Raw genomic sequence first — 23,757 nt, 5'->3', positions numbered from 1 at the left:
AAAAACACTAGCTAACACTGGCTGAACAATTACGATGTGTAAGGCCCTTTCCTAAGCATGTCACATGAAGTCACACTTAGTGCTTACAACCACCTGTGAGGGAAGTGTCACTACCTGAGCTTCTCCAACAAGCTTGCGGCAGAGAAATGAACTTGTCCCTGGTAGACGGCAAGTGCAGGGCTTCAGGGCAGACACCGCGGGCAGGGCAGGCCGGGCCAGCCTGTGGCCGGGCGGGGAGGCGGCGCCTCCCTCCATTCCCTTTCCTGGGCAGTTTGGCAGACACTCCACCCCCAACTCTACCCCTGCCCCCAACCCCATGACTCCTTCAGCGGAAATTCACAAGTTCATTTTGGCATACAGGTTTTTGGTATTAAAATTCCCAGAACAAAAAAAAGTCTAGATGTGTTGATAGGAATTTTTAACCACGGCCTAAATGTGGCAAATAAAATCTTGAGATCATGGAAGGAATAATGTATGTTTGTTTTTTCAGAGAGAAAGGGAGAGGGAGAGATAGAAACATTGATATGAGAGAATCATTGGTCAGCCGCTTCCTGCAGCCCCCCCCCCCCCCCCCCCCCCCGCCGCCGGCCCGGCCTGGCATGGGGACAGAGCCTGCAATCCGGGCATGTGCCCTGACCAGGAATCGAACTGTGAACTCCTGGTTCATAGGTTGGCACTCAACCACTGAGCCACTGTGGCTGGGCAAAGGAATAATGTTTTAAAGTAAAGTACACCACAATAAATTTCTAAAACCTCCAAATTTGGGATGATTTTTTTATTTACAAAACAGATTCTTTTGTTTTACAAAAATTACAAAAAAAAATGACTTTTAAAAAATAGAAGTAGCTTCTCAGGCTTTCGGGAACTATTTTTAAGTAACCAGGGAGTTAGAACCTAGGTGGATTTCTTCGTTTCAAGAGGTGTAAAGCGACATTTATCAAGGCTTCACATCTCCCCCCAATTTTTGTATCGTCTCTGGCGGAAAGGGCTCCCGTCAGGTCAGAGTCTGCAGAAGCAAGATCTTCTCGTTGATGCAGAACCTGTGCAGCACCACCATCAAGTTCTCTCCACAGCGGGACACCTGGCGCTCCATGGCCAGGCGGAAGTCCTCCTTCACGCCCTTGGTGATGCCCCGAGTGACCGTGTGGTGCCTGAGGGCAGCAACAGGGAAACAGAGGGACACGGTGGTTAGCGCTGGTTCTACAGGGCAGGGCCTCTGGGGTAGGAGTAAAGCCTACCTCAAATCTAAGTATAAGTAAGACATTTTAAAAAGAAAGAAAAGCCCTAACCAAACCGCCCCCTTTGCCCATTCCTTCTCAAAGACTTGAAACTAGAGAGACACCTTTCCCACTCAAGAAAAGATTTTTAAAGATCTAAATGTTCGGTAAAATGCCACCTGCTTCGCTTTTGAACTCCTGTAGCTTGGACATTATGCATCCCTACGCTGACCTGTGCACAATTCAGTCACTGTGGGCTGACTGGGTCAGTCCACACTGCAGAGGCAGCAGCAGGGAGGAGGGAAACCAAGATGAGTGCCACCAAACAGCTTAGGCACCTGGCCCCGTGGGCTGGGGCTCCGTGAAGGGCTCAGGGACTGTGCTCAGCCACCGGCCACAAGCACATCTCTGTCCCCTGCTGCCAGAACAGGACGGCTCCGCTAAGTGCTGAGCCCAGCAGGTCAGGTCTGCTGGCTCCCAAGACGAGAGAGTCTGGCACCCGCGGGGAGGGAGCAACACAGTCACTGAGCAATAGTCAAAGGCCAGCAAAAGCCACCTGAAGACCGGATCCAGTCCATGTGCACAGACCTGCATGCTGGTGGGAGGGCCCGTGGGAGCACAAGCAAAGATCTCCGGGGTGTGCTTCAGAGCAGCGGTCGCCAACCGGTGGTCCGCGACCACGTGGTCCGTGAGGTCCGAAAGGTTGGTGACCGCTGCTTTAGAGGGAAACCACACAGGAAATCCCAGAAAAGACACCAACGTGAAGGAAAAGAAAAATCTAGCAAAACTCAATGGATTCAATGAAAAGGAAAGGAGTTTTGATACCAGTTCAGTAATTTGGTGGGTTTAGACAAACAGAAGCCACCTCCATTCCCCTCCCCTACTGCCTCACTTCCCTCAGACACAGTAACAGGGAGCATATATACTAAAATTAGGTATTTATGTGTTGGTCAGAACAACACCATTGAAACCACTCTAAAATGTTTGTTTTTTAAAACTTGCATATAAAACAAGTACAACAAAGTCATGAAGTTGCAAAGAAAGACCCCAGCCTTGTCAGGCTCGTAGTGACGTTACTGGGCACGCGGCAGTGCTGGGAACTACGCAGCAAGACAGCAGTGCCGCGGAGGACACACGCAGTTCTTGCGGACTTTTCTAGTGACGTCTGGCTGGTTCACTTGGCAGTTAGGACACAGTGTCAGGCCGAGGCCACGAGTCCCACTGGGACAGACACAGACTTTAGGCTGTTCTGAGACACTGCATTTCTGGGAGCCAGTCTGCAACCCCAAATTGGAGCCGACTCTCTGACCAACCAAAAGTTACTGGTATTTGCAGACAGTCAAGGGCGCTGATGGTGCAAAGCAAACTGTCTACTAGTAAATTAATACTAGTACAAATATAATGAACTGTATCCTGCTGATCATGGTTCAAAGGTACTGTTTCACATATATACAGAGCAGCACAACTCAGTCAGTCATGTGTCAGAGCCTCCATCCCTCTGGTAAATTTAGATGAAGGAGAGAATTAGCTTTTGTGGTTTAAGAACAGGATAAATCAGCTAATAACTGTGACAATCTAGCTACCCAATATTTTTAATTCAGAAAAACAAGGTCTGAAAAACCAGTGTTGGTGACAGGCGAGTATACTGTGCTAATGCCTGTTGAGACCGAAATCTTAACACTGGTCACTCGTATAAAAACTTAGGAGTAAACATTTACTTAAAATAAGCTTTAGCATCCTCCAATGTTTATAACGGAATGCCTTACACTTTCTCAAAAGAAGAGTTCAGTGCCTAATGTGTACTCAATCTGACACAGTTTTATATAACTTTCATGTTTTTCCAGTTCCATAATGATTTTTAAACCGAACACAAAAACACTGGCAACTTATGGCAAAAAAATAAGAAATGTTACAATATTACAACCAGATGGTTTGCCAAGGAATGCAGAACAAATTAAAAAATAAAGAAAGCATGGAAAAGAGCACTGAGGAACAAAGAGCTGAAGACCATGGGCAGTAAAACATGTTGACAAAACAGCACACTGTATGAGCAGGTGTTTTTCCACTTGGTACCTGTCAGCAGTCTGTATGCTGGGCTGAAGCACAGGTAAGAATTCCTGCTGCAGTAACCCCATGGGAGGGCTAGTAGGCCTTTAAAAAACAGCAAACGGCAGCATTCAAACACCCACACCGACTCACCCTGCACTGCAAAAAACACTCCAGAGAGAAGGCACAGGACGGGAAGCAGACTATACAGAAACCCTCTAACCGCAGGCCCCTGGCCGCGGCTCTCACTGCACCCGCTGCTGGGGCGCGGCCAGAGGCATCTTGGTTCCTGGTCCCCGCGCTCAGCCCACTTGAGATTTGGCATAAAAAGCAACCACTGAGGAAGAGGACGATGAGATGCAATTGAATGGCAGTGGGGAGAGGGGTGAACATTTGAGAAGTCGTGTTTTCAAATCCAGCCTCCTTCACTCTCCACTCTTCTCATGCTCACGCCAGTCCTAGAAACAAACCTGGTGACTTTTTGTAACCATCCTTGACGGGATTGAAGCCCCAAATTGAAGAGGCCCTTCCAAGAGGACTAGAGGGGCTGGCAATGTTTTTGATAAAGAAAGGTTAGTTTGAATTTCAAAAAAGTACTGAGAATAGGAAAAATGGGGGATGGGAGGGGACAGAGCCTGGGACCCAGGGCTTTGCAGAATTCTGTAACAACAAAGATTTAGTACATTAGCTGGGTGTTCACCTCACAGATGATTACCCATCTTATTCAAAGCACACATAGGACACCGCTTCCTACTTCATCCGGTCTAATGCAACTAAGATACTGCAAATATCAGCACAGAAAATTTTCTCTGCTTTAAAATACATAAGCAAAATGTCTATGTAACAAATAGAGAGCGTATCCCTCCTGTGGGGCAGGTCCCCGGTGCCCAGTGTTCGTACTGTACCTGCTCACATCCGAGATGCCACAACTAGGACGGACTCACAACCTTACCCAAGGGGAGGGGCTGTACACTGCTCACAACATCTCTGCCACTCAGCTGCAGGGGCCACCCACAAGTCTGCAGAGAATTTGTTTGCAACCCAAAGGGAAAAGGAATATAGTTTTACTCAAGATTTCACCGTACCTCAATTGGCAAGAATGCTCTGGCTTATGCCGCTTGCTTCTCCCGCTGTAGGTTAGGCATAAGTAATTGGAAATGCAGGCTTCAAATGGACTTTGAGACTCACTTAGTGACGACTGGGCAAATTCCTACAAGGGCAGCTCACTAAGTAGCAATCTTATTCCTGCTTTCAAACAGGTTTCCTGTGAAGTTTAGTGGTCTAGAAATGAAGGGTTATGTTGACCATAGCAGGGGCGTGGAGTTACCTCCCAAAAGCCTAGAAACGCATGCTGTGTATCCTAAACAACCCTTTGCCTTATTATGTGGGTGTCCAAGCCCCTTACTCAGGGGTTGTCTGCATGTACCCATCACTGTTTAGCCCAGTAAAAACTGGCTAAAAAAAAAAAGATTCAGTGTAATAAACTTTGAGATTCAACTGGTGATTTTTTGGCAATCTACTCTTTCCCACTTCCACAGACAGTTAAGCAGTATCTAAATCAGGGGTGGGGAATGTCCGGCTCATATAAGGCCTGCGAAATCATCTGGTCTGGCCCTGTCAAGACATTAGGGGTGAGTTAACTGAGTGACCAAACACAGCAGGCTAATTTTTAAGTTGATAATTTTGTATGGCCTGCGAATGATGTTATAAATATCCAAATGGTCCTGGGCAGAAAAAAGGTTCCCCACCCCTGAAGCAAAGTGAGAATCTTCTGTAAGTTTACTCCTTAGTAAATGGAGTTGGTTCTACTAAGGCTGTCTATATATTATGATAATTTGTACGATGAGTGTTAATGGGAATTAATGAAAAAGCTATGTTTGTATACCCAGCCTCAAACCTAGAAAAGAAATCACAAAATCACAACATAAAGGGGTTATGTAGGCTCCCATGTCAAAAGGAATCTTCATTCTCAAACACTGTTAAGAATATTTGACCCATGCAATTATTTCCCCAGTTTATGGAAAGTGAATGGGATGGGAAGATGAGCATGCCCAGTCCATCTTGCTGAAGCAACCGAATTTATAAAGGTCTCATTTTCTTTTAAAAGAGCATTTGTTCTTTTATTTTAAATGTTTAGAGTATTAATAACATTTTTAAGAGGAAGGACAAGAACCCCACTAAGTCTTCCCTTTCTTTAAACTGGATTCCATAAGACCCTACTATTGACAGCATGTGTCTGCTTTGCACAAATTACTGCGGTCACAGAAATCCAGAATGAACTGCTCTTACCTCCTTCTCCTAACATTTCTAAGACTAGAGAGACAGAACAAGCTGTGGCTATTGCTCCGTCAACACCTGAATACTCGCTCAGGTCACAAGGGAGGGAGAAAGGAAGACGTTTTCAGCCTTAGGAGCACTGCCTTCTCCCTCTGGGTCAGTCTCCTGCAGTGACTCGAACGCTGACTTAAGACATGCTGACTATGCAGGACGCAAAGGAGGAAGTATGAAAATCACACTAGGCGTGGCTTTACAGCACACAGGATATATCATCCAAACTATGATGAGGATTGGAGGAGAGAAGCAAGATTTATGAGCTATTTAAAAATCATAAATGGTCACTAACTTCCTCTAGGTGTGGGAGGGCATGCCTGAGACCAAGCACCACCATCATTTCTTGGGCCAGGTGTGAAGTTGGAGGCCCTAGCCTGGGCTATTTTCCTTTGTGCTATATAAGCAGTGAGGATTGCTGAGGTGGGCCTCAGTTCAACAGTGAAATTCAAGTACAGTTTATAACCAAAGTCTATAGTTTCCCTAATGATTTATCCTAATCTGGTATTTCAATTAAGCATGGCTTTTTCTCATTAAAAGCACTCTATGTTTAATCAGACATTTATTGACTTAGTCTGTAAATTTTAGAAAGGAAAAGATACCACGAATGAGACTTTTGTTTAGTGAAATAGTTTCAGAAGTGACAAAAACATCCTAGTTTAAATAATGTTTGGTCAAAAATGTCGTTAAGGAAACGCCAAGCCTTTCAAAAGGCACCAGAATCAAATCTGTTCTCAAAACAGAGACTAGGTTTGGATTCCTTTCTATTAAATTTGTAAAAGGTATAGAAATTTACAAACATTTCCTATAAGCACACAAAAGGTGAGCACTTAGCAGGGGAGAGCAAAAGACAGTCTGCTTACTTGATCAGCATTCCTTGATTGGGCAGTAATTCCAGATGGATTTTCCCACCTTCCTGAGTTCTTAGGTAGGCAAATTCCTCCAGCATGTCAATATCTGCAGGTCAGATTCAGGTTAACCACGTGTGAGAACAAGGTGCCCTGGTCTCTCGGATGAGGAAACCGCCTTGTAGCAATTGAGGAACTAACACCCCATGACAGCTGCAGAGTCAGTACTGGAACCCAGGTCCCTCTGATTCCAAAGCTAATGATTCTTACACCAACCAAACTACCTCACAAAGGTAAACCTGTTTTTCACAGGGATGGCAATATAAAATTCCCTATGATCATAAGAGCAAAATCTTTTGTTTTCTTAATAAGAAACGAGAGGCATTGTATCCCAAAAAACGGTAAGAACTATTGCTCTAGGCACTTGGACTAGGATATTAGATTTCTTGCAACTCAAAAATAATGTGTTGAGATAAGCGATAAAGTAGAAACACCAAACTGATGCATAACCTTCCATTCAAATGTGGTCTTTCCCTAACAGAGAGCATGAACACAACACTTGTCACTGAAAGCGACTGCTGGGCTGCACAGGTGGTGAGCACTCGGCAGGGGTGAGAACTCCAACTGATCCCGGGGGACGGCCGACGCCCAGGAGGCTCTCTTGTGAAAGATGGAGGCCAGTGAGCTGTTACATACCCTATGGCCACACCAGCAACTCTGGGCGTGTTAGGAACCTGTGGGCTACTGCTTTAGGCATCTGGGCACCTCCCCAGAAGTCCCCGGAAATAGAAAATGAACAGGGCTGTTGATGTTCCTCATTCCTTACACAACCTCCTTGAAACCTTTTATTTTTTATGACTTTCACAAGACCAATGGCAAATGTCCCACTTTGGATCCCCATTCCTTCTCTTTTCCCCCCAAATAGTGAAAACCATTATTTCTACCCAGAATGGGCCATTTGTTTTTGGAACATGCATTTATAAAAAAAAAAATCAGAATTTCTTATGCTTAAACAAGAAAAAGGATACTTGTAACATAATTGAAAAAATTCTCATATTGGAAATTTCCTTGTTGACAAATCTTATTGACAGCTTTCAAGAAAAGATTCTCTCCCCGAGGCCACTCCTGCTGAAGCAATACGATCACATGCCCCAGAGCCATGTCATCCCTGCTGTCCGTGAAAGCTCTAAGCTGCAAGACAAGGGTTGATGCAAACACAGAAGGAAAAGGAAATCATGGGGCAATCCAAAATACATCAGATATCACTTCCTTAAAAAAATGCTATTATTTGAAAATGCATTATCAAGGTCATTGGAGTAAGAAGGGGACACAGTAGAAAACAAACGTGCTTTGCCAGCAGCACACAACTGCCTACGGAGGAGGGAATCCTGACAGAGGAGCCTCAGCCCCCCACCCCGCACTGTGCGCAGGGGGCTGGCAGGGTTTACGTGGTATCTGATGGAACCTGGGCACGCACAGTGGGCCTGAAGCTTTGAATGTGGGAGTAAGGGCTAGAGAAAGCAGAGTGGTCTATATAAGAGAGAGAAGAATTGGGGGATTTCTTTTAAGGAGCAGTTGGGAGAGGAGGGTGGGCAAGAAACCCTCTAGGAGAGAAGGGATTGAAAACATGGACTTGGGGAGAGAGAAAGGTAGTGAGCAAAAAGGAAGTAAACAGCAGTGTGAACTGGAGAAACTGGCAAAGGGCTTTTTGATCTAAGTGAGCAGCTAGGCCTAAAATCACACTTTCAAGTGATTCTGATGATGAGTTAAGTTTGGAATAACTACTCTAAAGTGAGACCCAGTATTATCGCCCTCTTGCTCATAAAGCCTGTCTACGCTAAGGCTCCACAGCGCCTGCAGCGGAGGGCCTGGCATCTGTCAAGTCCTTAACCTTCCCAGCTCTGCGGGGCCTTTGCTGGTGTTCATCCTTATGCCTGAAACGCTCCACCCACTGTATCTTTATGATATTACACTCACTATCCCTCTATGAACCCAACATTTACAATCCCTTCTTCTGTAACTAATATATTCTGAATTACCCTGCTATTAGCAAGGTTATTTGCATATTTGTCCCACTATTATTTGTAAACTTCTCAAGGATGGGGATCACTTCCTACTCATCTTCGCTCAGTGCAGTCAGTCTTTAATAAATGTCTGTTCACTCCTAGCCCACACACTGTCCTCACTACACCACCTGCATTTGCAAAGGACTAAACTAACATTTGTTCTCAAAGTTCTGAAGTCAAGTCATTCTGAATCATCCGAACAATAGTCCAAATTAAATTTCTTTCACACAAAATGAACTTTCCCACAGCTTTAAGCTTACCTTAAAACAAGCTAGCATTAAATGCAGGCAGTATGGCATGATAGCCTTGCTGGTACAGGGCAGAAGCTTCAGGTCCGAACCTAACAAAAGTCCACAATATGCTTGTTATCATATAAAAAACAACAACAAAAACAGCTTTGAAAAGCATGTTTAAGATGCTTTCCTAAAAAAAAGGATGAACAACAGTCACATGATTTCATAATTAGTTAAACCACAATTATGTGTAGTGGAGGTGAAATTGGTTTTTGAATGGTCTCTGGATTTCATTTATCAATCTTTTTTCCTAAACTTGCTGAATCTATAGATACATTGGGGATGACTGGTACCTTAACCATACTGAGTCTTCTATCTACAAACATGATTTTTAAAAAAATGGCTCTTGGAGAGGGGAAAGAAGGGAGGAAGAGAGAGGGAGATGAAGAGGGAGAAAGAGAGACAGACAGACACAGAAACACCAACTGGTTGCCTCTTGGATGCACCCCGAAAGGGGAATTGAACCTGCAACCTGGGTAGGTGCCCTGACCGAAACCAAACCCATCACCTTTCAGTGTATAGGATGACACTCCAATGAACTGATCCATTATCAGCCAGGGCTACGAATAAGATTTTGACATATCTTTCATTAAATTTATCCCTATGTATTCTATTTGGATATTTCTTAGGCTTTTCTATGTAGCCAAATATGTAGCTGTATATAAAGGCAGTGTTTTTCAACCTTTATGCCTTTACCTCTTCTTCTTGCCTATTATATTGGCTAGACTATTTTGAATGAAGTGGTGGGAGCAGACATCCTTCTATTGCTGCTGATCCTGGGGAGCATTCAATATTTCATAGTTAAGTATGATGTCACGGAAGTTTCCTTCTATTTTCAGTATGCTAAGATTTTTAAAATCAGGAATAATAAATGTAAACATAATTGAATTCTACCTATCAAGACAATCATGATCTTCTTTGTTTCATCTGCTAATGTGGTGGATTGGTTATTGATTTTTTAATGTTAACGACTTTTGCATTCCCTGTATACTCAGTCATTTGTATTACCTTTCTTATATATTTGCTATTTTTGTCTTGCTACTATTTAGTTAAGGATTCCGGCATCTAGGTTCAGGATGAGCACTGGCCTTTAATGTTTCTTGTGATGCCCGTTTGGTTTTGCTATCAGAGTTATGTTGGTCTTAAAAACTCAACTGAAAAGTATGCCCTCTTCCTCTATTCCTCAAAGAGTGCAGGTTAGGATTGTTATTATTTCTTCCTAAATGCTTAGTAGAATTCACCAGTGAAGCCATCTGAAACTGGAGTTTTCTCTGTGGGAAATTTTTGATAACAAACAATTTCTTCGATAGATATAGGAACATTCAGATTTTCTAATTCGTTTTGTGACCATTTGGATAAGCTGTGTTTTTCAAGGAATTTTTCCATTTCATCTAAATTGTTGAATTTATTGGCATAATGTTGTTCATAACTTACTTAATGTCCTTGATTTAGGAGGCTCTGTAGTGACTTTCTCCCTTTCATTCCTGATACTGGTAGTCAGTGTTCACTTTTTTCTGGATCAGTCTTGTTAGGGTTTATCAATTTTATTAGTTCTTTGCAGAAAACCAACTGTTAGCTTTATTAATTTTCTCTATTTCATGGATTTCTGCTCATATCGTTATAATTTCCTGTCTTCAACTTTCTTTGGGTTTAATGTGTTCAACTTTTTCTGACTTTTAAGGTAGAAATTTAGATGAGTGATAGTGAATCTTTCTTATATAATAAGCATGACAGCTAAATTTATGTAGTTTTTAAGGAACATGCAACGTGAAGTGCAGCGCAAAAGGGCTCAAGAGGGATACGTACGATCTACATGTTTCCCTAGAATTGGTAAAGGAAGGAAAAGGAGTTCAGAATTGAAGAGATGACAACCTTAAGAAATGAAGAGAACTCTGGAAGAAAGGCAGACTTCCAGCTACTTAGGAAATCAGAGCCAAGAAAAAGCTTGGTAAGGGATTAACTTTTTTTTTTTTTTTAATATATATTTTTAATTGATTTTTTTACAGAGAGAAAGGGAGAGAGATAGAGAGCTAGAAACATCGATGAGAGAGAAACATCGATCAGCTGCCTCCTGCACACCCCCCACCGGGGATGTGCCTGCAACCCAGGTACATGCCCTTGACCGGAATCGAACCCGGGACCCTTCAGTCCGCAGGCCGACGCTCTATCCACTGAGCCAAACCGGCTTCGGCCTAACTTTTTATACATTTTGTCAAGCCCTGCAGATCACACAGTGCTATCTTATCAGGAATTATAAAAACATTTCCCAGCCTTGGTCCTAAAGCTGTTTTTACAAAATAAAAACAAAACTTGTCCCTGTACCTTTTCTAAATTTGGGCTTTACTCTTGAAGGTTCTTCCTGTGATCTGCCTCCATCTTGCATGGGGAGCACCATGTAGCACATCAAGTCCAGGACTTTTTCACACGTCATCTGAGGAGGACAAGGAGAAGGAGCTCATGTGAAGTTTCTGAAGCTGAAAGCAACCCGACCCCACACTGACTATCTGCGTACAGCTGGGCAACACGTGCACACAGAGTCTGTGGCAATGTCTCCGGACCCTATAAGTGGCCATCGCTGTTTGTCAACATACAGGGAAAGTAACAGGAAGGTGAAATCCTGTACTGGGCCTTTGAGGGAACAGTAACTCGTTCTCTGTTGTTAAAAAACCAACAAAACAAAACTTACTACTTAATCAAACTGCCAATGTATTAAATAGCATAGTGGCACCCAAAAGAAGTATGTCTCTGTCTTTACAACATTTACTAACTCACCAGAGAGAAAAATTAACAAAACAGACATATAGTATGAACTGAATTAAACATTTATTGAGTATGGAAGCTGTGCAAACTATTGCGATAGGCAGTGAGAGATCCAAGATAAAGACCACTGTCCCCACCCTGTGAAGGCGGGGCTCACAGCCAAAGCGATACCCTGAGGTTCGGATAAGCTACTGTAAGTCCTCATCACCACTTAGTAAAGGCCCCTCTGTTCAGTACATCAGGACTGATTCCACTGTGAAGGGATTTCAGGCAAGAAAAGGAAAGAAGAAAGGAAGGGAGGGAGGGAGGGAGGGAGGGAATCTTCCAACAAAATGGAACAATAATAAAGCACTGAGGCCCAATTTCAGGGAAACTATAGTAGAGGGAAAATTAAGTACAAAAAATCGCCATGATTTCCCAGCAGACTGGGTAACAAATCTAGGCAGAGAGACTAAATTTCAAAGTAAACATGCACAGAATTAAAAGCCACTCCAGGAGGAGGAAACCAGGGTAGCTGAGTGCCCCTGAGGGCCTGAGCAAGGTGTCAGTACTCACTCTGTACTCCCCTAGAGCAAAGTGGCAAGTGGCCAGCTGGATGAGCGCCCTCTGATGCTCCAAGGTTCCCTGTCCCGTGAGCTGCGGCTGAGGAAGTGATCCCTGGAGAGCTGCTAAGTGATGCAGGCTGGCTATTGCCTTTTTATATTGACCCTTAGAAAGATAAACAGCAAGAAGGGGAAAATACTGCTATTAAAAACAAATAAACCAACCTCCTGAGTTAACTAAGCAACTAGCAAGTAACTAACTACAAATAAGGTACCTCTGCTTGATCACCCAAGGAGGAAGAAGGAGGCTTAGCGACGGCCTTTCTGGTCTTTAAGACTAAATAAAATGACGCAAGCCCTTTGATAAAGTACATTTTGAATATACCATTCCTCCATCAACATTTTACTACTAAGACCACTTCTCTTTTATGAGGGGTGAAAGCAGCAACCTGTCCATTTCAACCAAAGAGGCTGAAAGCTCTCCATCCCATTAGGGAATGGTCTGCTCTCTCCATTCCAGGCATAAGGAGCTCTGCAGCAGCAGAGCAAGGCAGAAACTCTTCACCAGAGTAGAGAGGGGGAGGAGTGAGAAGTACCCATCTTTTAGTGAAAAGTAAAAATCTCATTTTTACAAAGGACTGGACTGGACATACCAGAAGTAATACAGAAGATGCAGCCGTGCTGTTTTGGAGTTACTGTGAGATGAAAGTGAACCACAATTCCTCCGTCTCTGAGACAGAACACCTGTCTTCAGAGCAGGGACTAATAGTCCACAGAGGGACGTACACATCTTGCATGCTGATGGTTAGCAACAGTCACCCTGTACAGACACAGGTGCTTAAAACAGACATGACTCTACCTGATAGATGATCATATCAGTGAGGAAGATTCTTAACCAAAGCCAAGTATCCGTCTTCCATGCCAAACAAATTCTTGTAAATTCTGAGCGAGAATTCAAAGGAAATTTACCAAAATTATGTAACACTGAACAGAACTAAATAACTCAGTAAGAGAGAACAACAGCCAGAGAAACACATTACCAAAAAATAGACAGTAATTGTAGAGTTTGATTTCTGACTTCTAAAACAATGGTCTAGAAAAGCCGTGGGCAAACTACGGCCAGCGGGCCGGATGCGGCCGGATCGAAATGAATAAAACTAAAACAAAAAGAGACCGTACCCTTTTACGTAATGATGTTTACTTTGAATTTATATTAGTTCACACAAACACTCCATCCATGCTTTTGTTCCGGCCCTCCGGTCCAGTTTAAGAACCCATTGTGGCCCTCGAGTCAAAAAGTTTGCCCACCCCTGGTCTAGAACTTCAATTAGACAGTAAAGTTAGAACAGAATACTTAGTAATACACAAGCACATTCTTATTAGGCACAAACATTTACTGAGCACATGTGATGCTTTTCACATATTACCTCATTTATCTTTTCAATTACTTTGCCCCCCCCAAAAGATCTTGTTTTATTTTTACCCCATTAAAATACTATGCAACACTAAGAGTTTTATTCCTTTTTAAGACAATTTGTAGCTAAAGGAAAAGTCACATACATGCTCACAAGTCTAGATGCAACAGGAGAAACAGAATGATGCTATATTTACTTAAAAACATGCCCAAGGGCTCTGTACGGGCACGTGACAGAGCAGGACAGGGCGTGAATGTCCACTGGCTAAAAGGAAGTAATGAGCCTTGACTCCAAAGGATGGCAAAAATACATTGGTTAGCAAAGTGCTGGTCATTTGTAAGGAATGCTGATATACTTAATAGTTTAATACTAATCAGATGAAACACCCCATTTTTATGTCTATACTTCAAAGAAAACAGGCTTTCTATAGCATTTGGATTTTGAGGGTTTTGGGAAGTGGAGTTAATGCGGATGGAAAACAGCATTACTTTTTGTATTCTTAGTTACATGTGGTTAAGGAAGATACAGAGCAACAGGACAGGATAATTAAAAGCACAAAACAAACAAACCCAGGGAAAAAAGGCCAGCAATAGAAATTTTAAAAGATCCAAAACTCTCCCTCTACTTCACCCCAACCCTGATTATAATATACACTCAGAGCAGAAGCTAAGAGGTGAATGGTTATTTGAATATTAATAACTGACTAGATCTTACTTAATTTAGTCATAAGTGACTTGACATATCAAGTAATTTTTTTAACACAATTTTATCTAAAAAAATTAAACAGCACTAATAGGACAAGCATATTCTTACCCTTGTCAAGGAATTCTAGGGAATAGAGCAACTCCCAGCTCTCCCTGGCCAACTTAAAGCTTTCTAACACTTCAATTGAGTTAGCAAGTTCTGCTTTATTGATGACAATGTGACGATTCCTTCCTTTTGCTGAACAGTCCTCGTCGTCTGAACTCTGCTTAGAGAATGTGAAGAACACGGATCACTCTTTGTTGTGGGGTTTCCTGTGTGTTGTAGACTTTCTGGCAGTTATCCCTGCCTCTACTCACCACATACTAATAGCAACCCTTCCCCACCCAGCTATGATATGACCATCAAAAATGTCCTCTGCCCCGGCCAGTTTAGCTCAGTGGATAGTGAGTCAGCTCGCAGACTGAAGGGTCCCGGATTCGATTCTGGTCAAGGGTACACGCCTTGGTTGCAGGCTTGATCTCTGGCCTTGGTTGGGGCGTATGCAGGAGGCAACCAATTGATGTGTCAGACACACCGATGTTTCTGTCTCTCTCCCTCCTTTCCACTCCCTCTACAAAGCAATGGAAAAATATCCTTGAGTGAAGATTAACAACAACAACAAAGTCCTCAGGTATTGTCAAGTGTCCCTAGGGGTCAAAATTACTTCTGGCTGAGAACCACTGACTTATACAGTAATTACATGTTATAACTAAAACCTAAGTTTTATCAATTTAGTTCCAAAGCCATATTTTACAAAGACTAATTTCTAAAAAAATCATAAACATATAATCTATTAATAATCACTGAAAAGGATTACCATGGGTTTCTCTCTTCCTTCTGCCAGTTTCCTCTTTTTGTGTATGTGTTTATTACGATCAATTTCTATATCACCATACACATTTGATACATCCTCCAGGAGAACCAGTGGAACTTGGCTTGGGGCATTAGGACCTGTGGTGGGGTAAAACACCAACAATTAAAAATGTAGCAAGGAAAAGAACACTTAATATCAGGTGGAAGTTTACTCAACTTTCATGTAAAAAATATAAGTCATTAAAAATTTGTACAGTGTGACCCCAATTAGGAAAACAAACAAGTGTATACGTATTGAAAAAGACTGTACAGATATACACCAATTGTTAACAGAGGTTCTCCCATCAGTAGCAGATTACAAAAAAAAGTTCCTTGTTTGTATTTGTTCTTACGTTTTTACAAATTTTTTACCATAATCATGAATCATAAAATCACCAAAAAAGTAAGACTACAAAATTACACGTACAAGATGGTTACAAATTCCAAATAAATCTAATACATGAAAAGACTATAAGGCAATACACAAAAATGGGAGCTGTGTTATACTGGAAGAATTATGGGAGATTTCACACTAGTATTTTTCTTATTTTCCAGGATTTATATGAATATATATATTTTTTTCTCTGTACCATTCCAATTTTAGTCTATGTGCTGCCAAAGTGATATATATATATAAAATTTAAAAAGTCTTTGCCTATTGCAAAGTCTTTGTGAAATCTACTTCAATACTTTGCTATATCTGCTGCTTTTTCAAAATACAGGCATTCAATGTCTGCATTTAGTTTCATATTGCCACTACATTTTTTGATATAGAAACTTTTAAGGAAGATGTACTTACATAAACCAACAATAACTAAATAAAGTGCTGGTATCACCCCACAATTATCTGGATCCGAGAACCATGTTGAGGTAAGCATTTTTACCTTCACCATCCCCGCCGAGGCCAGTATTTTGGGACACTCTAAAATTCTTAAACCAACCTTGGAAGAGAGATGGCTGTATGCTATTGACATACTGGAATGCATTCTTAAAGAAGACCAACATAGTGGAATAAACCACTTGGTTTTTGTATTTTGCATGAGCTTCATTATCAAAGTTGTTCATGTATCTGCAGAGATCCTTCATTCTATGCAAAATATCACCATAGCTTCTGAAAGATGAAGAATGATAAAATTTGCTTAATTACTCTGGGCTTGTCAGCAAAAGGTCGAGAGAAATGTGCCAGGAGAGGCATTACATTTACCAAATGTAACTTTAGGCATGTAAAACTAGTCTTTATTGTCCACATGTGGCTGCAAATTCTCCTGAATTAGAGCAGTGATTAGACCAATATTTTATGCAGCAAAAATGCCAAGTAGCTTCTCTTTCCTCTGAACACCAAGGAGTACTTCAAACTCAACATCATCTTAAGAGTTCCTATTTCTGTTGGGAATCTTTTAATAAAATGAAAAACTACCCTCTTTTGCATAAATACTCTGTGTTACAGAATTTACCCAAAGAGAGATGTACCAATATCCTATTTAATAATAGGCTAATTAGACCAAACAGCCAAATGACCTTCCGGCCATCCTTCCGGACTAAGATGGGGCTGTGAGGGCTGGCCGAGGCAGCGAGGCCTGAGCCCTTGCACAAATTTAGTGCATCAGGACTCTAATATTAATATATTAGTTGCTTTAAAAAGTGTTTTTGTTTCCTAGGATCCTGAGATTATGCTATCAAAGATTTGTTAGGTAATTCTAGAAACGAACAATTTTTTACCGTCTTCCTTTATCCATCTGCCATTCACATCTCATTCCAACAACATTCAAAATCTTAAACAACCTCTCCCAAGGGTCCACAATCTGGGATGATTTTTCAGTCAATCCTTCTATTATGTACTTCTGAGAGCTACGTTTGCTAGGTGACATTAAATCAGATGTTTCTTGCACACCTGAGATGTAAGAAAAAAATAGCCTGCAATTAACATTACTACTTAACTATTTATATCAGTGGTTCTCAACCTTCTGGCCCTTTAAATACAGTTCCTCATGTTGTGACCCAACCATAAAATTATTTTCGTTGCTACTTCATAACTGTAATGTTGCTACTGTTATGAATCGTAATGTAAATATCTGATATGCAGGATGGTCTTAGGCAACCCCTGTGAAAGGGTCGTTTGACCGCCAAAGGGGTTGCGACCCACAGGTTGAGAACCGCTGGTTTATATGGTACTTGATAGAGGGGGAAAAAAAATCTCACTCCCCATTCAAAAAGCGAGAGCACAGAATCTCAACATGTTGTGTCTTGTTCAAGGACCTACACTGGCCATTGGTAATGCAGGAAGTGACTTTGAGCTGTGGCACATGTATAAAGCTCAGTGTATAAATAGAGTTCAACAAGTTAACTGTTGCAATTTAGGGGTAAAATTGGGTCCAGAAAAGTCTCATCTCTTAACTGCAGTATTTCTTTTCTAGAAACCGTCTTTTAGAAACATTATCAAACTGGTATGTATCCAGAGGGAATAATCAGAATGCTGAGGGATTTCTGACTTTGCAATTTTACTAAAGTCTGTCTAAACAAGATTGGAGAGCATTCCTACTTACCTTGATGCTGATTCTCTACCTGAGTAGACCTGGTGACATAATTGATATAAAATTCAGCTGCTTTGTTCAAGTACTTGTATAACAAATTGGCAGGCAACCGAACATCATGGTTGTTAATAATTAGAGGAAGGACATCACAAACTGTTGAGGAGGAAAAATAAGAAAAAAATGGTTCCGTTGTCTATCGCAGGGTTCTGACAAAAACAAAATTTATTTTCGAGTTCACTTAATGTAGTACCTAAAATGTACAGGAGGGGCAAACCCTTATGGCACATTTATTTGAAAACTGCAGTGCAGAGGCACACCAGTGGGTGAAGTCAGCGAGAAAACACGGGCAGATTCTATACTGTGGGTAAGATGTTTGTTTATTATTACACTGCATACTTAAATATACAGTCACACATAATATTCTTTGGGAGATACCAAATATGACATTACAAAAACTTAGAAATTGTTTAAAATGCTTTCTGGACTGAAAAAATAAACAATGACTTAAGTGCCGAAATATGAAAAGTTCCTTTGCTTTCTACCAATGGCCTGATCCCTGAAATGATACTTACCCCTGCATATTCTACATAGCATAAGGACTTAATATAAAATACTATTTTTCTTACCAAATAATTTTCTAAAGCAGTTAACAGGAGATTCTTGTTCTTCAATGGTTTCAGCCTCTAGCAGTGCCTCCCCAAGGCCAACCTGTTTCAAAATACATTTAATCGTTTAAATGTGTTACAGTTTAACATGTCAGAATTATACGAAGAAACATGTGATTTTTTGTTTTTAATCCTCATTCGAGGATATTTTTCCCCCAATGATTTTTAGAGAGTGGAAGGGAAGGGGAGAACCAGAGAGAGACATCAATGTGAGGCACATCAGTTGGTTGCCTCCTGCATGTGCCCCGACCGTGGCCAGGGGCCGAGCCTGCAACTGAGGTACGCACCCCTGACAGGAATCGAACCCGAGACCCTTCAGTCCAAGACCCAACACTCTAACCACTAGGCCAAATAGGTTAGGGCAATAAGGTATTTTTTTAATTTACCACATAGTTTGTATATTCAAGCTTCCCGAGAAACAAATATTTTCATATTGAAGACTAGAAAACAAAAAAACATCAGCAACACAGCTCAGAAGGGAATCCCTAATTCACCTGACCACAGATCACTTTGTCTTGGTTATTTTCCTCTGAAATGGTAATATTAAAACCCTAACAAAATGTGTAAGAAACTTAAAGAATGCCCTGGAACTAGAGTTAGAATGATAATAGAGATGTAGAGATTTTCTAAGAAATGTGGAAAAAACTTTACTATCTACCTCAAGATGTGTCATGTAGATGAAACATCACTTTCAAGAGTTGTCTGGAGTAGCCAGTCGTACAGCCTGCACTCGGCTGGACAGACTAGGAGTTTTAAGCCACCTTTCCATTACTGATGCCCTAGTATAGCAGAAAGTTGACTTATCAAATCCACCAAGATGTCAGCATTATCTTCCTTGCAACTATTTGGCATGCACAAGGTTGGGGTGGGACAATGGGAACGATTACACAGCACAGAAAGTTTAAAGTAAGAGTAATGATCAGGGACTATACTGGGTTGAATAGTGTCCCCTCCAAAATTCATGTCCACCCAGAACCTCAGAATGTGACCTTACACAGATTTTACCTTACAAAATGTGAGCTCTTTGTAGACACAATTAGGTAAGATGAGGTCATACTGGATTAGGGTGGGACCTAACTCAGTGACCTTATATAAGAAGGTCATGTAAAGACACAGACACACAAGGAAGCAGGCCATGTGACAATGGAGGCAGAAACTGGAATGATGTCGCTGCAAACCGAGGAATGACAGACTGCTGGTGACCACCAAAAGCTAGGAAACGGTAGGAAGATTAAGGAGCTGAATCCTGACTCTCCCATTTACGGAAAGTTACTAACATTTAAGATTCAGTCCCCTCATCTGTAAAGTGGATATTATGTACACCTCAAGGGGTCTGTGGAGAATAGAAGGAAATTCCTAACATTTCCCAATGCCTGCCAATAGCATTCAATTATTACGGATATAAGAAAAGGGCATGAGTAGAGAGAAAACAATGTTCATAGGGCAAAAGCATGTGAAAAACATGTCTATTAAGAAAATAAACTACGGCTCTCATTAAAATTCAAACACATTTTTGAAAACACTGGAATAAGATTATTTTTAAAAACTTTACTCAAAGCTCAGTGACTGTTTCCTTACACTGATAAAACAATTTCTACTGGAAATTAATAGTTTGGTAACAGTGACATCCTTCTAGCTTTACTGACAAAGATTTAAGTTCAACCTTATCTCATGTTCCTCAGAACGTCTGCTTTACAATATCCACGATAGCTCCTAGGCATCCTGATGAATTTGTCGATGACTTTTATTTTCTCTGAAGGAAAAGGAAAGGACCAATCTCACCCCATGCTGCACCACTGTTTCCGGGAAGCGTCTCAGAAGGAGAAGCAGCATTTCTGATCGTTCCAAGGTGTTGAAGCATTGTTCCGTGACCTTGAGTAACATTTCACACTGGACCCGGCCAGGAAGAGTTTCAAATAAACCTGTACACAGCACATCATGTTTTTAGAAGTTCCTTTCAGAAAGAATACTGAAGCAAAAGTGGAAGTAAGGCCTTTTTATATACAGAACAGGAAATACTATGTGAACAATCACTGTTCTCGGGTTTCACCTACACCTAGAAGGCTTCTGGGTCAGACAGTATTGGGCATAAGATGTTTGTTGAATGACCATAAAAACTTTTTGGGATCCAGGAGACAAGAATGATACATGTGAAGGGTCACAACAGTGCTTGTTGCTGGCTGAGACAGAGAACACACACTTGTTTAAGGTGAAGGACCTACACTGTCTACTTTTTTATCCAGAATTTGAAATATTTGATTGGCTATAGCAACCAACATGGAGTAAAGGTTTAAAGAAAGGTCATAAATCATTAAAGTTTCTCTCCTGTTTTGTGAAGATCTGCCTAATGTACAGATGCTTTCCGACTGCTGTAAAACCTGTTAAAAAATATATTCAGTTCCCTGGACTAACTGATAAGTCCACATCCCTTAAGGAAGCTTACAGGAGTCTAAGCAAATGCTTCAGGGACCAAGTGACACCATTTGTCCAGACTTCCGCTGCCAAGAATAAAACATACACATGGGTACCAATATTACAGATGTCATTTTTTGGCGAAATTACTACATTTAACTTGGTATTCCAGAAACAGTAACTTATACACTGTTAAGTAATTACTCCATTCTTACTTCTTAAAAATTGGGTTTGTTTATCCTGTGAATCGTTCCTTAATGCTGATGTGATAATGCTGATTTCTCTCCATACCACCGGCTGATCTGGGAAATTCACAAACCTAGTTTTAAAATGAATGCATTAAATTAAAATGTCAGATTCTATATAATATCCAACAAAGAACATTAACATTTGAATAAAAACACATTTTTCATTATTCCAAGTGAATATGTAGATGTACCAAAACAAACCAAAATAAAGATATAAAAATAAAAACTAATTTTAAAAAAATGAGGGTATCAGCCCTGGCCAGTGTGGCTCAGATGGTTGAACTTCTTCCCATACACCAAAAAGGTTGTGGGTTCGGTCCCTGGCTGGGGTGCATACTGGAGGCAACCAATTGATGTTTCTCTCTTTCTCTCCCTTCCTCTCTAAAAATCAATAAAACCGTATTTTAAAAAATGAGGGTACTCACAAGAGTTCTGAGATTTTTGCAAGTGCAAAGATAATATTTCATATGTGTAAAGTACTTCTAAATATCAACAAGAAAAAAAAAGGTACCCAAAGAAAAAGTGGGCAAAGGCAAATCACAGAAAAAACACAAGTAGCCAAAGAGAACATTTGAAAAGAATAGGAATATAATGGAGACAACTATTTAAAAATAGCAAAATACCATTTTCTATCACATTGGCAAACATTTAAATCTGAAAGTCTGATAATATCCACTGTTGGCAAAGGTATGGAAAAATGGACACGCATACACCGTTAGTGAAAATGTAAACTGGAATGGTATTTTGGGGAGAGCACTTTGACAGTGCATCAACATTTAAAATGTGCAAACGTTCACTAGGGAAATCCATGTGGAATCTATTCTACAGGAAACATCAAAATATGGGTACAATATTGCCTATGGACACTGTAATTTCAAATTTGGAAACTACCAATAAAAGAGTGGTTATGAAATGCTATGCAGACATGAAGAAGAACGAAGTAGATCTCTACCTACAAACAGAAAAAGGGGTCCTTTACTTACAGGAAAAGGGGGCGAAGAAGGCCAGCAGCAGAATAATCAGTATGATCTCACTTTTGTAATCTACCCCCCAAACGTGTTATATGCATCGTGTGCATGTGTATCTGTATCTCTCTCTCTCTCACACTCACACACACACACACACACACACACACACACACACACACACACACCTTAACTCTGGCTGAATTTAGGAGGCGGGAGGGGGGAGGCTTTCACTTTTTATTCTGCATGCTTCAGCATTGTTTTAACTTTTATATAGAGCAGCGGTTCTCAACCTGTGGGTCGCGACCCCTTTGGGGGTCGAACAACCCTTTCGCAGGGGTCGCCTAAGACCATCGGAAAACACATATATAATTACACACTGTTTTTGTGATTAATCACTATGCTTTAATTATGTCCAATCTGTAACAATGAAAATGCATCCTGCATATCAGATATTTCCATTACGATTCATAACAGTAGCAAAATGACAGTGATGAAGTAGCAACGAAAATAATGTTATGGTTGGGGGGTCACCACAACATGAGGAACTATACTGAAGGGTCGTGGCATTAGGAAGGTTGAGAACCACTGATCTAGAGCATCATGTATTATTTCCAAAATAAAAGAAATTCTCGGACAGCAGAGTTTTAACAAGAAACATAAGACTTCTCTGCAGAGGGCATGCCAGCAACGAACGGAAGGACTCGAGTCATAGCGAAGGTGGGACGTGGATGAAGGGGAATTTTCCTGCCATGCCCCCTCCACGGAGCAAAACCGCAGGAGGCCCGCGCCGCTCACTCACATGTCGTACAGCAGCCTCCCCGCCGTGGCGGTGCGCTCCGCGTTCCGCTCGATGGTGTACATCTCGTACTGCAACACAGACCGACCGTCAGGCCCCCGCCCCCGCCGGGGCCGCGGGGCTGGGTTCCCGGGGTCAGTGCAATAATGTCTTAAAAGTAGAAGACGCTGCACACACGGCTGCCATCATGATCAGGACCGATCGGAGCCTTTCCTAGAGGCGTCGGTGTGCGGTCGGGGCCACACAGCCGTCAACGCGCGCCACACCTCCCACCAGACCCGAGCTCCAGGGCGTTCGCGGGGTCTGCAGGCGCTGGCGTCGGGGGAGAAGGCTTGGGAAGGCGTGGGAGGACAGGGCGGGAGGAGGTGGAGAGAAGGGGGAAAGGGAGGGGAGGCGGGCGGGCAAGAGCGGCCCTTCCCGGGCAGCTGGACGCCTAAGCGGCTCACACCTCCCCGAGGCGGAGCGCGCAGGGCCCGACCTCACCTGGATGTTGAAGTCGGCGGGGTAGAGGCTGCGGGCCGTGATCAGCCACGCCTTGGCCGCCCACAGGTCCTGCTGCACCAACTCGCGGGCTCGCTGCACCAGGAACTCGCAGTCGCCCTGGGCCGACATGGCCCAGGAGGGGTCGGGCCGCCGGCCTGAAGCAGCCGAACCTTCCGGCTGCGGAGACGCGGCCAACGCCGTGGCCGCCGCCGCTGCCGCCGGGAAGGTTACTGCGCATGTCCGGTCGCAGGGACGCCGGCAGTGGATCGGGAAGAGTTTTCCGGGTTTTGTGGGCAGCCTCTTCCGGTCGGCTCTCAGTTACCGCTAGGCCCCTTCCTCCTCCGCGGAGCTAGTGTTTTGTACGAGTCCTCCGGGTCACCTCCAAAATCCGGAGAAGTGGATTCTCACTCCGGCGGGCTTCACCGAGACCCTGGTCAAGCCAGAGAGCATGCGCGGGAAGCGGCGGGCGCTAGGGGGCGTTTCCCAGTGCTGGCTACCTCGCGCGGGCAGGTTTCGGGAGCGGGAGCGGGAGCGGGCGCGCGG

General features: G+C 42.5%; 2 protein-coding genes across 15 annotated transcripts in view; both read right to left on the bottom strand.

The window, feature by feature from the left end:
* SH2D4A (SH2 domain containing 4A) overlaps window positions 1-23,757 on the bottom strand; it is a 482,539-nt gene that overhangs the window by 51,228 nt on the left and 407,554 nt on the right. The gene's annotated exons all lie outside the window — the stretch shown is intronic.
* On the bottom strand, window positions 744-23,455 carry INTS10 (integrator complex subunit 10). Of its 14 annotated transcripts, none has more exons than XM_059685230.1 (18): window positions 23,215-23,452; window positions 22,735-22,802; window positions 20,935-21,038; window positions 20,090-20,229; window positions 18,269-18,350; window positions 17,655-17,795; window positions 16,831-17,002; window positions 16,053-16,222; window positions 15,077-15,210; window positions 14,329-14,485; window positions 12,960-13,042; window positions 12,114-12,266; window positions 11,121-11,229; window positions 8,766-8,845; window positions 7,468-7,630; window positions 6,455-6,548; window positions 3,291-3,368; window positions 902-1,151 (listed from the first exon to the last, which is right to left on the bottom strand). In XM_059685230.1, the coding sequence occupies exons 1-18, from the start codon at window positions 23,341-23,343 to the stop codon at window positions 995-997; spliced, it is 2,214 nt and encodes a 737-aa protein (XP_059541213.1). In that variant the 5' UTR covers window positions 23,344-23,452; the 3' UTR covers window positions 902-994. The 14 variants fall into 14 exon arrangements, 12 of the variants coding, with proteins under 12 accessions (XP_059541220.1, XP_059541213.1, XP_059541214.1 ...); XM_059685231.1 differs by having other exon boundaries at window positions 14,329-14,482; XM_059685242.1 differs by having other exon boundaries at window positions 20,090-20,276; window positions 20,935-21,021; window positions 23,215-23,267.

The sequence above is a fragment of the Myotis daubentonii genome, chromosome 2 (genome assembly GCF_963259705.1).
Source record: "Myotis daubentonii chromosome 2, mMyoDau2.1, whole genome shotgun sequence".
In the NCBI taxonomy this organism is placed as follows: Eukaryota; Metazoa; Chordata; class Mammalia; order Chiroptera; family Vespertilionidae; genus Myotis; species Myotis daubentonii.
The sequence above is the reverse complement of the archived record's forward strand: the minus strand, read 5'-3'. Positions and strand labels throughout refer to the sequence as shown.

Coding starts and splice junctions, on each gene's coding strand:
- INTS10 (XM_059685230.1), bottom strand. CDS start 23,343: ATGTCGGCCCAGGGCGACTGCGAGTTCCTGGTGCAGCGAGCCCGCGAG. Junction 18,351..20,089: donor AAACAGTGGTGCAGCATGGG/GTGAGATTGGTC, acceptor ATTTTGAAACAG/GTTGGCCTTGGGGAGGCACT. Junction 17,796..18,268: donor CTGCTTTAGAAAATTATTTG/GTAAGAAAAATA, acceptor CCTCCTCAACAG/TTTGTGATGTCCTTCCTCTA.